General features: G+C 45.2%; 2 protein-coding genes across 3 annotated transcripts in view; both read right to left on the reverse strand.

The window, feature by feature from the left end:
* Positions 1-2,651, reverse strand: part of TTC39A (tetratricopeptide repeat domain 39A) — a 63,571-nt gene extending 60,920 nt beyond the window's left edge. The window contains exon 1 of the mRNA XM_079776928.1: positions 2,539-2,651. Within this exon, the coding sequence (XP_079633054.1) occupies positions 2,539-2,591 (53 nt within the window). The 5' untranslated portion in view covers positions 2,592-2,651. The remainder of the gene's footprint in view (positions 1-2,538) is intronic.
* Positions 2,652-6,071: 3,420 nt separating this feature from the next.
* The window catches only part of EPS15 (epidermal growth factor receptor pathway substrate 15), a 121,855-nt gene continuing 112,289 nt past the window's right edge, over positions 6,072-15,637 (reverse strand). Inside the window, exons 22-24 of one of the 2 annotated variants that reach the window (XM_079776933.1) lie at positions 13,528-13,690; positions 10,623-10,804; positions 6,072-8,472 (exon numbers count right to left, since the gene is read on the reverse strand). In XM_079776933.1, coding sequence (XP_079633059.1) covers positions 8,326-8,472; positions 10,623-10,804; positions 13,528-13,690 — 492 coding nt within the window. In that variant the 3' untranslated portion in view covers positions 6,072-8,325. The remainder of the gene's footprint in view (positions 8,473-10,622; positions 10,805-13,527; positions 13,691-15,637) is intronic. The other variant, XM_079776934.1, reaches the window with a different exon arrangement.

The raw sequence follows: 15,637 nt of genomic DNA on the forward strand, positions 1-15,637 counted from the left end.
CACCGGTCGGCATTCCTTCTTAGTTTCTTCTCCCCCATTCCCTCCATTCTACTAATCCACACCCAGCATCTGTCCTGCATCATCACACCAGCCTCCCCTCCAGTCTCCCTGCCTCCGCCCACACTGTGACATCAGCAGAAGGCTCCTGGGGGCCTAGAGGACAGAGCACAGCTGGATCCTTACAGGCGGGGCAGCCCCTGGGCAAGAAACCCATCTGGACACAGCCACTCCTTACCACCCTAGCCAGGGGATCTCACCCTCCTCAGAGACCTTCCCCCCAGGTCCTCATCAAAACTGACCGGTGTGGCTCAGTGGATAGAGCATCGGCCTGCGGACTGAAGGGTCCCAGGTTCAATTCCGGTCGGGGGCATGTGCCTTGGTTGCGGGCACATCCCCGGTGGGAGGTGTGCAGGAGGCAGCTGATGGATGTTTCTCTCTCATCCATGTTTTTAACTCTCTCTCCCTCTCCCTTCCTCTCTGTAAAAAATCAATAAAATATATTAAAACAAAAAACAAAAACCGGAAGCATACTCTAAGCTCCATTCTGTGCTGGGCTCTGGGGACATGGGGGCAGACAAACCCTGTCCACTCTCCGTGTGCGGTAGGGAGACAGAAAAGGGTGACTGTGACCCAGTGTTGAAATGGTCTGCCTGTGCACAAAACCCTTTCTCCATGGGGGTCATTGTTAAATATGTAAATCCCCTCCCTAACGCCCTCTGGTGGCTCCCCAACACACGATGAAATCCCAACGCCTGGCCTTGTTTGTTTTGGGCAGCCTGCCTCCAGGATCCCATCAGGCACTGAACCTCAACCACCCACCCCCCTTTTCTGCTCCTCAGGCACCCCTCAGGCTTGTACATGAGCTGCCCTCTCTGCCAGAAATGCTCTGGGCATGGTGGGTTTTACTGTTTATCACATCACCCATTCTAAACCGTCAGGAGACACAGCATCCATCTGGTGTTGACTTGTTTACTTGCCCTAGAGCATGGCCTCCTGAGAGCAGGGTTTGTCTGTGTGAAGTAATAGTGTACCTGCAGCGCCGAGTACAATCGCCTGCTCAACAATGTCTGCTGAAAGGCTGAGTGAGAGCCGAGCCACGAGAGGGAAGCAAAGATGCTGGAGCCTGGAACCCCCCCCCCCCCAGCCTGACTCAAGTGTGTGTGTGTGTGTGTGGGGGGGGGGGTGTCAGAAAGCCTGTCTAAAAGAGGTCACCTAACGTTGAGTCTTACGGGGTGAATGTCAGGCATGGGGGACGGCATTCCAGGCAGAGGCAACCCCACAGCCTGGCCGGGCTGTGAGAACACCTCAAAGCCAGCTCTGGTGTTGGTGGAGCAGCGTGAGGGTCAGGGAGTGATGGGAAACAGGCCTGGGGGAGGGGCACAGCCTACCCCCTTGAGACCCTTGGAAGGGTTTTAAAGCAGAAACATGACGTGGTCTGGTTTGTGTTTTAGAAGAGACCGGTCCGAAGGATGCACGGGAGGAGGAGACTGGGAGAAGTGGGAAAGTCAGGGGCCGTGGCATGGCCCCAAGGGGAATGGCCGCGCTGAGACACGTGCAGTAGATAAAGTCAGCAGAACTGGGAGACTGAGGTGGAGGTGAGGGAGGGAGGTGAGAGGGATAACGCCCAGGTTCCCGGCTTGGGCAACACGGATGACTGTGCCTGCCGTTCCCTGAGATGGGAAAACTGGAGGAGGAACAGGTTTGGGGGCGAAGATGCGAAGTTTGAGTCAGGGCTTGCCAAGTTTCAGGTGCTCATAGGACAGTCAGAGGGAGGCATCGGGAGGGCAGCTGGACTGTCCTTTGCCAGGCGGTAGCAGGGCAAACTTTAAGTACCGCATTTTCCGGCGTATAAGACGACTTTTTAACCCAGGAAAATCTTATACGCCCAGTCGTCTTATACGCCGGAAAATATGGTATGTAAAGGAAGGGAGCTGGGGGTCAAGACGGCTCAGAAAGGTCAGGACTGTCTCCTCCCCCTGTCTCAGGGGGACACACCTAGAGACACCAACTCATCCAGGAGGTGGGGACGGCTGGGGAGATGGAGGTGACCCACAGGAGGGCTGACCTTTCTCCATGGGGGTCCTGGTTACATACGTGACAATGGCCTCCGGGGCATCTAATTCCACCATGGACCGGCACTGGGACCCAGGCTTCCCCCGCTGCTGCCCCAGATGTGGACCGTCCCGCAGGGCGATGGTGGGCCTGCTCTCACCGGTCCGGGCCCCCGGGTGCCCACCTCTCCACTCATGCTTCCCTGGGGGGCCCAGGTGCGTGGGGTCCGGATCACTGGAGTCGCCCTTGCAGGTGGCCCGCAGGTGGCAGCAGGGGCAGCGGGACGGGGATGGGCACCTTAGCGCTGCCGGGGCCCTAACCCGCCGGCGGGGACACGTGCGGGGTGAGAGGCGCCGGGCTGCCCTTCTGGGCGCTCCAGCGGTCCCTGGGCCCGCCACCCGCACTCCCCGCGTCCAGCCGCGCACTCAGCCGCCCCTCGGCTCCCTCCGCGCCCGCCCCGCCCGCCCCGCCCGCCCCGCCCAGTACCTGCGGACGCCTTTCCCGGAGGCCGCTCCCTTCCAGGCGGTCAGAAAGGCCATGGCCGCGGCCGGACTCCGAGGGGGCGCGGGCGGCCCCTCGCGGCGGCAGCGGCGGCTCTGGCGGCGGCACCTGGACCTGGACGGGGCGGGCGGGGTAGCCCGGAGGCTCCTCCCCGGCCCGGCCCGGCCCGGCCCGGCGCCTTCCTGCCTGGCACGGGAGTCGGTGTCCCCTCCCCCGGCAGACCCCGGGGCCCAGGGCAAGACCACTTCCCTCCAGAGCCATCAAGACCCATCGTTCGTCACAGGGAGAAACTGAGGCCCAGGCCGGCCAGGGGTTTGCTCGTGGTCACAGCGAGGCAAGCGCAGGACCCCCCAGGCCTCCCCACTCCCAGCCTAGAGCTTGTGCAGACGGGCGATGGCGTCACCAAGCCTTTCCCTGCCGCCTAAGTGCAGAACCTGCCTTGCTGGGCGGCACCTGAATTGGGTCAGAGGCTTGGGACTCCGGCTGAGCCCAGCAGAGCAGGGGCGGCCGGGGGCAGAGGTGGGAGGGGCTGCCTGGGCCTGACAGGGGAGGCCGCTGGCCTGGCCAGGCTCTGGGTCAGGACCCTGTTCACAGACTTCTGATTCCCAGCACCCCGGTGGGAGGAGGTGATCGGAGGAGACCGAGCCACAGCCGTCTCCAGTACAGACTTTCTTTGAAATCCCATGTTTTGTCTTAGGTCATGTGCATTTTTACTTTAAATAACTGCGAACATGAAAAAGAACCAGCTCTGGAGCCCGTGAGCCCCTGCAGTGCGGTGCAGCCCAGCCGGCTCCCCGGGGAGGCTCAACTAAGGCTGGAGCAGGAGAGCACCTGGGGAGGAGTTCCAGAGGGATCACTCCAGCTCCAGTTCCCTCAGTGAGAGAGGATGGGGGCCGAACCCGGGGCAGGGTGGCTAAGGGACCGTTCCTGTCTCCTTTCGGGCTGGGTCTGTATCCTAGGTACTTGTGCAACACAAATGGTGTGTCTAAAACACGGTGATTGGCTCTGACAAGTAGGAGACGTTCTCTAATGTTCCAAGCCTTAAGCCAGGTGTTTTACACAAATCCTTCTTTAATTTCATGTTATGAAATGCCCACCCCCACTTTTGCAGCGGATGAGACTGAGGTTCAGAGGGGTTGATTTCCCTGAGACCAAGCTGCGCAGCCAGGGCTTCCACCAGGTCTGTCTGCTCCGGCGGGTGCTTCCCCCGCCTGCCTGTGGCCCACCCGGCGGCTGAGCATGGAGTGGGAGGCCTGTGCAAAGCAGAAGGCAGAAGACTCAAGGGTTGTCTGGGCAGTCTCTCTCACTTTTCCTTGGTCGGCAGCAGAGAAAACATGACCTTTCCCCCTTTCTCTGAGTACTCATGTCAAAGTCTTGGGTCAACAAGGGTCCAAGAATGCTGCCTATCTGACCACAAACCTAGAGCTTCCAGATCTGGAAAGGCCAGTTGCACCCAGGGGCCCAACCCCTCAGCCCACAGAGCCTTGTCCAGCCTGGCAGCCAGATCATAGGCATGACCACCACAGGGCCTCTGACGCCGGGTCTCTTAAAGGCCCAGAGCCCAGCCTAATCCCAGTGGGATAAAGTCCCATCCAGCCTCAGCCCACAGCCAATACCATTTCCTCCAGGAAGCCCTCTTGTATCTCCCCAGTGGAGACATTTTCCTAAAATGTATTGTTAGCTTTCTGTCTTCTTCAACATGGACATGACAGCTCCTAGTGAATGCCTGCCAGCTGCCACGTAACAGGAACAAAGACTTTGTATCCATCATCCTTAATCCTCACAACCCTCTGAAGTAACTGTTATCACCACTGAGGACCAGAGGGAGTGAGAGATTTAATCAACGTTGTGTAGCTAGGAAATGGGAAGGCCAGAATTTAGACCCATGTTTATCAGACTCCGAGGTCTGGGTTCTTTCTATAAGGCCAGGAATCCTTTTTTTTTTTTTAATCCTCATCCGAGGATACTTTTTCCCAAATTAGAGAGTGGGAGAGGGAGAGCTAGAAACGCAGATGTGAGAAAGACACATCAATTGGTTGCCTCCTGCGACCAAGTTATGTGCCCTCGACCGGAATCGAACCCGGGACCCTTCAATCTGCAGGCCCACGCTCTATCCAAACCGGCTAGGGCAGGAAACCTCAGCAAGCTGCAATGAATCAGGGTTTTCTTTGAGAACACCAGTTCTTGCTGAGGGCCCAGGGTTGCTGCTTCGTCTCTTAGGTGTGCGAAAGGTAGCCTGGTGTTGTGGACGAGCAGATCTCAGAGCTAAAGCACTTGGGCTGGACCCTGGCTTGGTCCCTACTAGATTGGGGGGTCTTGGCCAAGTCACTTCCATCTGCTTATAAATCATGTTTTCTGTTGTAAGTATTGTGAGGACTAAATGGGGTAAGGTATTGAAAGCCTTAGTGCCAGGCCCAGAGAAGTTCCTAGTGTCAGCTAGCTTTCCTTGTGTCTTTCTTTCCACAAAACACAGTCATGCGCCACATAACGATGTTTTGGTCGATGCTGGACTGCATATATGGCAGTGGCCTCATAAGACTAGAATGGAGCTGTAAGAAAGGGAAGGGTATGTGTTTGAGGAAGAATACTTCTTTCTCTGATGGGAGCAGTATCTGTGGGGCTTGGCAGTAGATTCCCTCTCACGCACAGCACTTCAATTTTGAGTGCACACATCACATCCCCGTCAGCCAGCCCCTGACTGTTCAGCACACAGGAGCCCGTCTTCCCCACCCCTCGTGCGCCATATTCAGAGGGCGCTGTAGCCCTCCCTGATCTAGCCTGATGGTCTGCAGAGGACACTGCTGTACCTTCTTTGTGAAGGACCCAAGATCCCATACGAGGACATAGGTCCACAGGAGCTACCTCCACAAGCATGAAGTGGCGCTGCCCCTTGAGTAAAGGCTTTCTAGGACAGTGTGGAGCCAGCCTGTCCCTGTACTTTGCAAATAGTGTCAGGTTGTAATGATGTGAAGCACAGATAAATTTTATTTTTTTCCATTGATTTAATGCCAGAGAGAGCCCTTTGTGCCAGATGGGGTCAATGGAACCAAAAACAAATGTCAAAGACAAGATACTGAGTCATCAGTTCTAAAACCTCTTCAAGTTCAACATGCCACTTTTTTTTTAAAATCAATTCAACAAAGTTCCTTAATCTTACAACTGCTCCCGTGTGTACTAGCCAAAACCACATTGCCATGACAGTCCCCTGTGCTCCTTTATCTTATCTCTCCATCCTGATTTCTTATTCCTACTGGTCCTCAGCCATCTCTCACTCCCTCCAGACAGTCTCTACTAGGGTGATCTATGCCTCACCCAGCCAGTTCCTCCCCGATACTCCCAGTCAATCCAGCCCACACCCTGACCAGGGAGCAGCACTGACAGCGTTGATGTTCAGTTTCCGATGCTGAGAAGGGGGAGGGCCTGTGGGGCAGCGTTTATAAAACCTACAGCAGTGGACAGTAACGTCCTAGAATTCATTCCCCATTCACTCACTGACTCACGCAGAGCAACTTCAGTCCCACAAGCTCCATTTCAAATACGATGTATGGATAGTTTTATTATTACTTAAAGTTTATTGTTCTCATAGTTACAGGCTACAATTTAGAAGTTTGAAACATAAGAGAAAATTCTATTGAGAGAGAAACGTGAACACGTCTGTAGCAGAGGGTTAACACTTTGGAAGTGGTACACTTGCTCTCAGGATGCGTATCTGTCCTTTTCAAGCACAGGCTGTGGAGCCAGAGTCAACAGTGTAAAATATAATCAAAAATGACTCTAAGACATTCATCCTACACAGGTGAGTGTAAAGATAGAGATATATATTTATATTTATATAATATATACATAGTTTAATATAATAATGGTCCACTGAGTATACATATTTTAACAAAAGATAAGAATCTATGTAATCCAGTTAAACATACATAAGATTAGGGTACACTTATTACATCAAAAGGTGGTGTTTATAAGTTACAGATAGTTAATATTTTTCAGAGTGTTTTTTTTAATTAAGAAAAATATTTTTCAAACATCTGTTCATTTTCCCAGTGCAAAAGAAGGTTGTTCAAGTCAACTTACCTTTTTCCTGAAGTGTAAGGGGAAGAAAAACACCCAAAACTACTACCTACCACAACTCCCAATACTACCTTCTCAGTCAACTTTTGCATATATCCTCAGTCACTGGATTAGTTTATCAAAATTAAAGCCTGGTGATTATGATTCAGCCCTTGCTTCATATGTACGCCTTTTATGCTGTTTCAATTTACAAAAGTAGAAAAAAGCAGTGCAAGAAAGTGGTTTAAGTTTGTTTTAAACTCCAGCAGTCCAATTGTGTGTGGAGGGGAAAAAAAGCACCATTTCAAGATGAAATGAATTGGGTATTTTAGAATTTATTCATAGGCTAAGCAATGTTACTCTGATTAACACAGATCAATATCACTTTGAATTTGGTAACCAGAGAGACTTTAAATTCATTTTTAGATGCATTTTTCTTTATCTTGGTAAATAGGTATTCAATACATTACCTAAGTCAGTAACTGATGTTGAGAAAAAATTACAATTAAATTGTATAGCCCACTTCACAGTCTGTTTCAAATTCACCTTGTATGCTAGGTCAGTTTCACAAGAGACGGGCTTTTAACACATGAAGAACTCTAATAATTTGGCAGGTCTCTTCTCTCCCAATTAAAAAAACAAGACTTTTCCTTTTTTTGCTAGCCTACCATATTCATAGTCAAAAACATGAAGAGAATAAACTACTTTAAACCACAAAGATGAGCAATATGATTTAATACATGCCACTTTTTTCATTTGTATTCAGTGAAAGTTTTTACATTTCAAGTAACTGAGCCTTCGTTAAAGGAAACAAAAAAATATATACAAAAAATTAAAGTACCTTCCAGTTCTAGCTTGTTAAAGTTTCTTCTGCAAAAGTACAAAAATAAACCTGCCATGAACTAAAGAGGACAGTGCCACAGCCCGGCAGAATGACGGCCGTGTTACAGTTTTTGCTTGCCTTATACTGATGGGTATATTTTAGGTGATAAATTTTCTCCACTGTTTAGCACTTAAAAGTATGGAGAGGTATCTTTCTATCTAAAATTCTTTAAATTCAGAAAAAAAATTTAGTATGTTTCACACGAGGCTTTAATGTTTTTATTTAGGAAAAGATTGAGTCTGAAGCTATGACGGTTCAATCTAAAGCATCCCCTTTTCAAGAGTGGAGTCAATTTATGCAAAATATTCTTCCTTGTCTATAAAAAACAAATTAAACAGCCTTCTGATTCTATGGAAACACAAACATGCACTTTAAACTAGCCAATCTGCACTACCATAAAAGAAATAGGATGTTCTTTCCCTTCCCCTCCCTCACCCATTAAAATCAGAGGAGAATACTGCAAAGTTTAAGAACCCCACTGGCTATCATCAGTCACTGCAGAACAAGGGCAGCACAGGGTGACGCTACTTCTCTCTATTCTAGAAGGCAGAGGCTTGGGGGCTCTAGCTTTACACGTGAGAGTAGCAGAGGCAGGCAAAGCGCACAGTAAATGCACACGAGAACGGGGACCTAGGTGAAGCTGTCGGACTGCGTCGCTGCTTTTCTGGGGTGGGGAGAAGACAAATCTTAAACGAATTTAAAAAAAACAAGTACACTTTTGTCACATTTACAGGAATCTCAAACCTATGCTCCTAGGTAGTTTTGATATATACTGTAAAGAGCTTCAGTATGCAGGGAGAAGAGTCTGTATGGTTGACAAGGGACAGGAGAATTCCTCATGCTTCTGAAATCTCAGATTTGCTCAGTGCGATAGCCAGTTCTAAGTCTTCTTGCTCTTGCTGATTCAGTCGGGCCAGCCTCTGTTCTTCCTCTCGCTCACTTTCCCTCTTGGCCCATTCGATCATATCTTCTTCAGAGGGATACTACCGTGTAAAGACAAATGAATAGATTAAAACAAATAAAAAAAGAAGGAAAAATAGTTTCTACAAATGATATTCCTAAATGTGATTTTATTTTTAAAAAGTAATGCAGTTTACAGATAGCAAGTCTATAAACAAACATTAAAAATTATTTTAAAAAGTATATGTTTAAGGTGACTTAAGTAGATTTAAAAACAGGCGAGGGTTAGCCTTTTTATCTAATATAAAACATCTACTACTTCACCTTCATTGAGCATCCTTAATTCTACCAGTGATTCCCTCCCTTAATCTAACCTTCAGGTACAGAAAAACTATAAAGCAAAGAATGTGATGATTCTGCTATACATAAAATAAGAATACTAAACAAGATGTGGACCAAATCTTTCTTTAAAATGCATTATAAAGATTTTTGGCAGGCACTGAGAACCTTTTGACCGAATCTAAATAAAACCTTAACACCAATAATTAGGTCAGGGAAATAGTTTTATCTACCCAAAAAAGCAATCTTGGCAGATAATAAGTAAAAAAATTCTCCTTGCAACCTCCCAGGATTGCATGTGGAGAGTGGCTAATACTCTGTCAGGAAAAAAAAATCTCCTTGCTTTCAAGTTCTGTCACACAGAGGAATACCACAATAGGATAAATATCATAATAAGATGAAATGATAGCTTTTTTCCTTAGGAATTAGAGGGACTTTAAGTTTTTTAATACTTAATAAATCTTTCATAATGAAAAAAGAAAGACATTCTTACGAGCTGCTTTATGTTATGCTCTATTGAGATTTTGGAGTATGAAATAAGCAAAATGCCTCAGCTATTGTTCAAGAATCATTCCAAACAGGTTTTGATTTGATGAAATTATATTTATATATTAAATGCCACAAACTGTCAGAAGGTTATTTTATATTAAGAGGGTTGTAATCTCCTAAGAAGAGCAATTCTTGATTCTATGCTTGAAACAACTCAAATTTCATCTAACAAAAGTGAGGTCATTATAATCCTGACATTCTATTTTCCAATAATCAAGATACTGATTCCAATTCTGCTCCTTCACATTCATAAGAAGCCACTGGTGCTTAGAGTACAGATTCAAAATCTAGGTAGCTCAGTTTCATTCATGTGACTTAGTTGTATGCAGATTCCTGCCTACCTCCTTTCTACCTAGAAATGGCTGCTGGCTGAGTGACCCAATGCTACACTGATGGAGACAGACAGACTGCGGCCAGGGTCTAAATCTCCTATTTCCAAAATCATCTCAAGGGCTTAAAGTGATAAGTAGAGGAAAATTCCTTTGTTATAGAAAATGAAACTTTGTTAGCTACTCTAAGAATTTCATTTTTTAAAAAGCCTTGTTTCTTATCAAATAATGGTGGAAAAGGTCATTGCTTTATGTTGCTCCAGAGTGACATCTCCATTGCTGGTTTTCTCAGTTCAGGGATGTTACAGGTCCAGCCTATGCCATTCATTATCACCGCATCCTTCCATTTGTTTTTACTGTTCTACCTATTTTAGTCAGTTCTGGGAGCAGGCAGAGTAAATATGGAAGGCTACTGAATTAGAGTCCTCCAAATAATTAAAGATTTGTTTAACTCTTGACGATTGTATTTATTTCATAAAATTGACATTAAAAAACACAACTATATAAAACCAGAGTTTTACTTTCTATTCAAAGAGTCCTTGGCCCTATCCTGTCATATCATAGTTGCTGACTGGTCTCCAGAAATCAACAAAGCTTTATACACAAACACACACACACAGTTACAAATATACGAGCTCATGATTGGCATTATTTACCCAGTGGGCAGAGAGCAAATAACTATCTAATGGCCCATCATCCATAACAATTTACAAAATAACAACAGTAAGGATTTTATTTATGCTGTTTACCAAAACGAAGAGAAGGGTTTACAACAACTGGTATATATCACAAGAACTAAGACTACTGAAATCACTTGTGCAATGGAGTAATTTTAGAACCATCCTAACAGAAGCAAACAGAGGTTTTCGTTGGGGGAAGAATAACGATCACTTTTAGTATATTAGTAGATTTAATTGGAAATATACAAATTTGGAAGACTCCAAAATAATCTTTAAAAACCCTTCAAACTATAAATGGAAAGATTCTCCCCCAAACAGCCCATTCACAGTACTTACAGCACTGAAGTTAGCAAAATTGCTTGGGTCAGCCTCTTTATTGGTAGTGGTAGTAGTAGTAAATGGATCGCAAAACATATCAGGATCTTTTTCTTTGGGGCTATCATTGCCTGGGAAAGGCTGAAATGGATCATTCAGTTTAAAGGGATCGGAAGAATCCAATTTGTTGGTGGGTCTTTTCCCTGGATCAAAATCATTATAATTAACTCAACTAGTAAATACAGCAAACACAAACACACAAGAACATGAACACAGGAAGCATAAAGAACTGGGGGTGGAGGACAGGGGTGAGTGCTCAAAACACATTCTCAATTTCCTCTTAAATGGCCACACCAACAATCTATCTTCAAATTTTTCACACATAACCTCTCAACTATATTGCAGCTCCATGTAGGTAAATTAAAAAATAGCAAAGGGAAATGGGATGGGTCAGGAATCCTATTTCTGCCTGGCGTAAACCCTTTTCTTCCCCAAAATAGCATGTTCCCAGGAAAAGAGAGAAGAAAAGAAATAACAGGAGAATGACAAAGAATGTCAATGGCCTCAGCTATTAGAACCTCAGCCTGATTCAGTTATCCACTTGTGGCAGTAAAGGCAAATGACCTTTGAAAAATGCTGATATTCTTCTGATTTTTCTCTGGATCTAAATATAACATCTGGGAACATGAAATTAAAAATTTACTTTGCCACCTACAATACATCAAACTGAAGAATAAAGAGAATGTTTTGAAGCACAGGGCCTAAATCTTTGTGTTTGTAATCTTTGACCAAACAACAGCAGCAGCATTTTCAAGCAAGTTCTCAAATTTTAAAGTTTTAAATTTAACACTTCTTGAAGAAAATTAAGAACAAGTGTTAAAATATCTTCAAATATATATTTTCTTAAAATGTATATTCAGCCTGCAGACTGAAAGTTCCTGGGTTCGATTCCTGTCACGGGCACATATTTCAGTTACAAGCTCGATCCCGGGGCATGTGCATGAGGCAACTAATCGCTGTGTCTCTCTCACATTGATGTTTCTCTGATAATAACAATCGTATCAACAAATTCTTTCCATCACTTTAATAGCTTACAAAAGATGTTCATATTTCACATCTCGGTGGAGCCTTCCACCAATCCTGCGAAGGTAGGGAAATTAGAATTACTGCCACCATCTAACAGCTCAGACAGCTGAGGCTCAGAAATTACACACTCAAGATCACCGAGCTCGTCAGAGCATATCCAGAATTAGAACCCAAACTTTTGAGTTCCCAGTCAAGTACTCTCTCCAACAAACCATCCTTTCCTTGATCTTTCTATAGTGATATACACTCACTCTGCTGAAGATTTAGTTAAAGCACTAATATATTATTTTATTTAAGACTTAAAAATAACTTCACTATTGGCATTATATAGTTCTAAAAATTAAATGAGCAAATTGATTCTGATTTGTTTAATATATACACTGACAACCTTACCCTCTAACAATATATGTATGATATAGGCTACTTTTCCTTAAAAGATAGAAATCACTTGTTTACCTAACTTTTCAACAGATAATTGAGTATTAAAAATTGAATATGAAATTTCTTTAAATCAAGGAAGAAATAATCGTCCCAAGAAATACCATAGGGAGGTTATTGTGAAAAGAGAAGAATAGTAATCGAGCCTGGCTGGTGTTGCTCAGTGGTTGAGCATCGACCCATGAACCAGGAGGACAAACCAGGAGGTCATGGTTTGATTCCTGGTCAGGGCACATGCCTGGGTTGTGGGCTCGATCCCCAGTAGGGGGCGTGCAGGAGGCAGATGATCAATGATTCTCTCTCATCACTGATGTTCTCTCTCTCCATCCCTTCCTCTCTCTGAAATCAATAAAAACATTAAAAAAAAAAGCCCTCGCCGGTTTGACTCAGTGGATAGAGTGTCAGCCTGCAGACTAAAGGTTCCTGGGTTTGATTCCTGTCAAGGGCAGTATTTCAGTTCAAGCTCGATCCCGGGGCATGTGCGGGAGGCAACTAATCGCTGTGTCTCTCTCACATCGATGTTTCTCTCTCTCTGTCCTCCCCCTCCCTTCCACTCTCTCTAAAAATCAATGGAAAAATATTCTTGGGTGAGGATTAACAACAAAAAAGAATAGTAATCTATAGTTCCTGTGCTCAAAATTTCCCAAGGAATGATATATGATTAAAAGAACAATGTACCAGATGTGTCTTCTCACATAACAACCTAGTAGCACAACTACTCAGGGGATTAGTCTTTTTTTTTTTTTTTTGCCCCTTTTCTTTGTATAGTATTAAAGATTTAAAAAAAATAAAAAATTAAGAATTTATTCCCGGATCCAAAAAAAATCACTTTTATAAAACAAAGGCGTCTCTCATAAAGTGAGGTAAAAGATTTTTCTTCAAGAAAAACAATTAATTAATTTCTTTCAAATCACCATATTGCTAAATTCTGGGTACCAAAAGCCATATATTCTCACATTAAAGAATTTAAGGAGTACATTTGGCAAGAAAAGAATGGGACTTCAAACTAATCTTATCTTATAGTAATTAATTAAAACACCAAAGTGCAGGAAACTATTGTTCAAATAGTAATCAATGGGCTTCTGAAAAGCAAGAGACTTCATCGATACTTTCCTTTTTCATTTACTGCTTCTCTAAAATGGTTTTAAAAGAAATTTGAATGTGCCAGAAAAGTAGTTCATGACAGTTACACATGTTAGGTTCTTAGGCACTTGTCTGTAATTCTGTATTGAGGTCAGAACAGAGGATAGTAGCAGGCTCCTGCCATGTTTTTGTTTTCTGCCATGTTTTCAGGACTTGCTTTGTTAAAGGCCCTTTAGGTAAGTCTATAAATAAGGCCCACACAATACTGTAAGAAAAGAACTAAACAAAACGCATCTTGTTGATTTAGGTACTCTCTTACCAGGTGGTGGTGGGCAGGGTCTTGTTGGAGTTCCAATCTTCGGTGGCAGTGCTGGGGGTACATCTTCACTTTTGACTGGTGCTTCCTCCAGCACGTTTTTTGTAAGGACCACATTGCTGGCAGAGTTCAGTGTGGCTGAACTGAAAGGATCTTCATTGGTAGCCTTTGTTTGAAAAGAAATGTTTATGCATGGTTATATATATTACTAGAGGCCCGGTGCATGAAATTCGTGCACGGATGGGGGTTGTCCCTCAGCCCAGCCTGTACCCTCTCCAATCTGGGACATCCCTCTCACAATCCAGGACTGCTGGCTCCCAACTGCTTGCCTGCCTGCCTTCCTGATTGCCCCTAACCGCTTCTGCCTACCAGCCTGATCACCCCCTAACCACTACACTGCCAGCCTGTTTGCCCCCAACTTCCCTCCTCTGCTGGCCTGGTCACCCCTAACTGCCCTCTCCTGCAGGGTTGATCACCTCCAACTGCCCTCCCTTGCAGGCCTGGTCCCTCTCAACTGCCCTCCCTTGCAGGCCGGGTGCCTCCCAACTGCCCTCTCCTGCTGGCCATCTTGTGGTGGCCATCTTGTGTCCACATGGGGGCAGGATCTTTGACCACATGGGGCAGCTATATTGTGTGTTGGAGTGATGATCAATCTGTATATTACTCTTTTATTAGATAGGATAGAGGCCTGGTACAGGGGTGGGGGCCAGCTGGTTTGCCCTGAAGGGTGTCCCTGATCAGGGTGGGGTTCCCTTGGGGCGTGGGGCGGCCTGAGCAAGGGGCCTGTGGTGGTTTGCAGGCCGGCCACGCCCCCTGGCAACCCAAGCGGAGGCCCTGGTATCTGGAATTTATTTTCCTTCTACAATTGAAACTTTGTAGCCTGGAGCGGAGCCAAGACTGGGGCTCCCTCCTCGGCCGGTAGCCATTTCTGTTGGGGTTATAATTGAAACTTTGTAGCTTAAGCGGGTGGGCCCGGCCAGGGTGTGCAGAAAGCTTTGCTTCCCCTGTTGCCACCGGCAACCCTGGCCTGCTCTTTCAAGCTCCATTCTGCCGCCTTTTCTGTTTGAATTTGTTTACCTTCTATAATTGAAACTTTGTAGCTTGAGTGGAGGCTTAGGCCTGGCAAGGGCAGGCGGAAAGCTTGGTAGGATACCAATTAAGCTGTACACGTAGCATTTGGAAGAATGGTCTTCAGTATTATGCAGCTTTATTTATTTCAATTCTGAGCACTGACATTTTAACCTTTGCATTCAGGGCCAAAAGAGGAATATTTTTTTTAATTGTTCTATACGAGTAGTGATTATAATATCACTATTTATTAAGAGCAAAAGATCATACCAAACAAGCCATCTGGGGATCAAAGGTTTGTCAAGCTTCAGGCAATACAAAACCACCAGAGGCCATTTTAAAGTGGCATCTTGAATATTAAAGACAACTTGAAAGTCAGTTTTTTAAAGCAAACTGACCTCATGGAATCATAATTTTAGTCTTAATGTGAGTCTGAAGACCCTGTCTTTCTAATACATGGAGTAATGAAAGATTCTGTTTTCTATAATGAATCAGATGTTAAGATTTTAGCTCTATTTAGGCCAGTGTTTCTCTACAGTAGCACTACTGACATTTTGGGCTGGCCATAATTCTATGGTGTGGGGGTGCTGGGCAGAACTTGGTAGGATGTTTTAACAGCATCCCTTCTCTCTATCCACTAAATATGAATAGTCCCCCTACCCAACTGTGACAACCAAAAGTATCTCTAGACATTGCCAAATGTTTCCTGGGGATAGACAGAGGGGGGAAAATTATGCCCAGTTGAGAACCAATGGCACAGACAATTTGACATATATTCTAATTTTACTCTTTTGGCTTCAATCAGTCCTAGAGCCACCCTGAAAAATAGGTAGGAGACATGTAAGTGCTGGACTATGTGTATTAACATAACCCTAGCAGCCTCAAAATAAAAAAAGTCAACTAACCAATGCAGAGGATGGAATGAATACCCAGATTATACAACTATTGACCCAGACAACCCAGAGGAGAAAAATGCAGTTTAATTGGAAGAAACGTGTTTAAAACTACATAAGACTCTTAAAAATTGTTGAGCAAACCTGTCAGT

Source organism: Cnephaeus nilssonii, assembly GCF_951640355.1.
Source record: "Cnephaeus nilssonii genome assembly, chromosome: 7".
In the NCBI taxonomy this organism is placed as follows: domain Eukaryota; kingdom Metazoa; phylum Chordata; class Mammalia; order Chiroptera; family Vespertilionidae; genus Cnephaeus; species Cnephaeus nilssonii.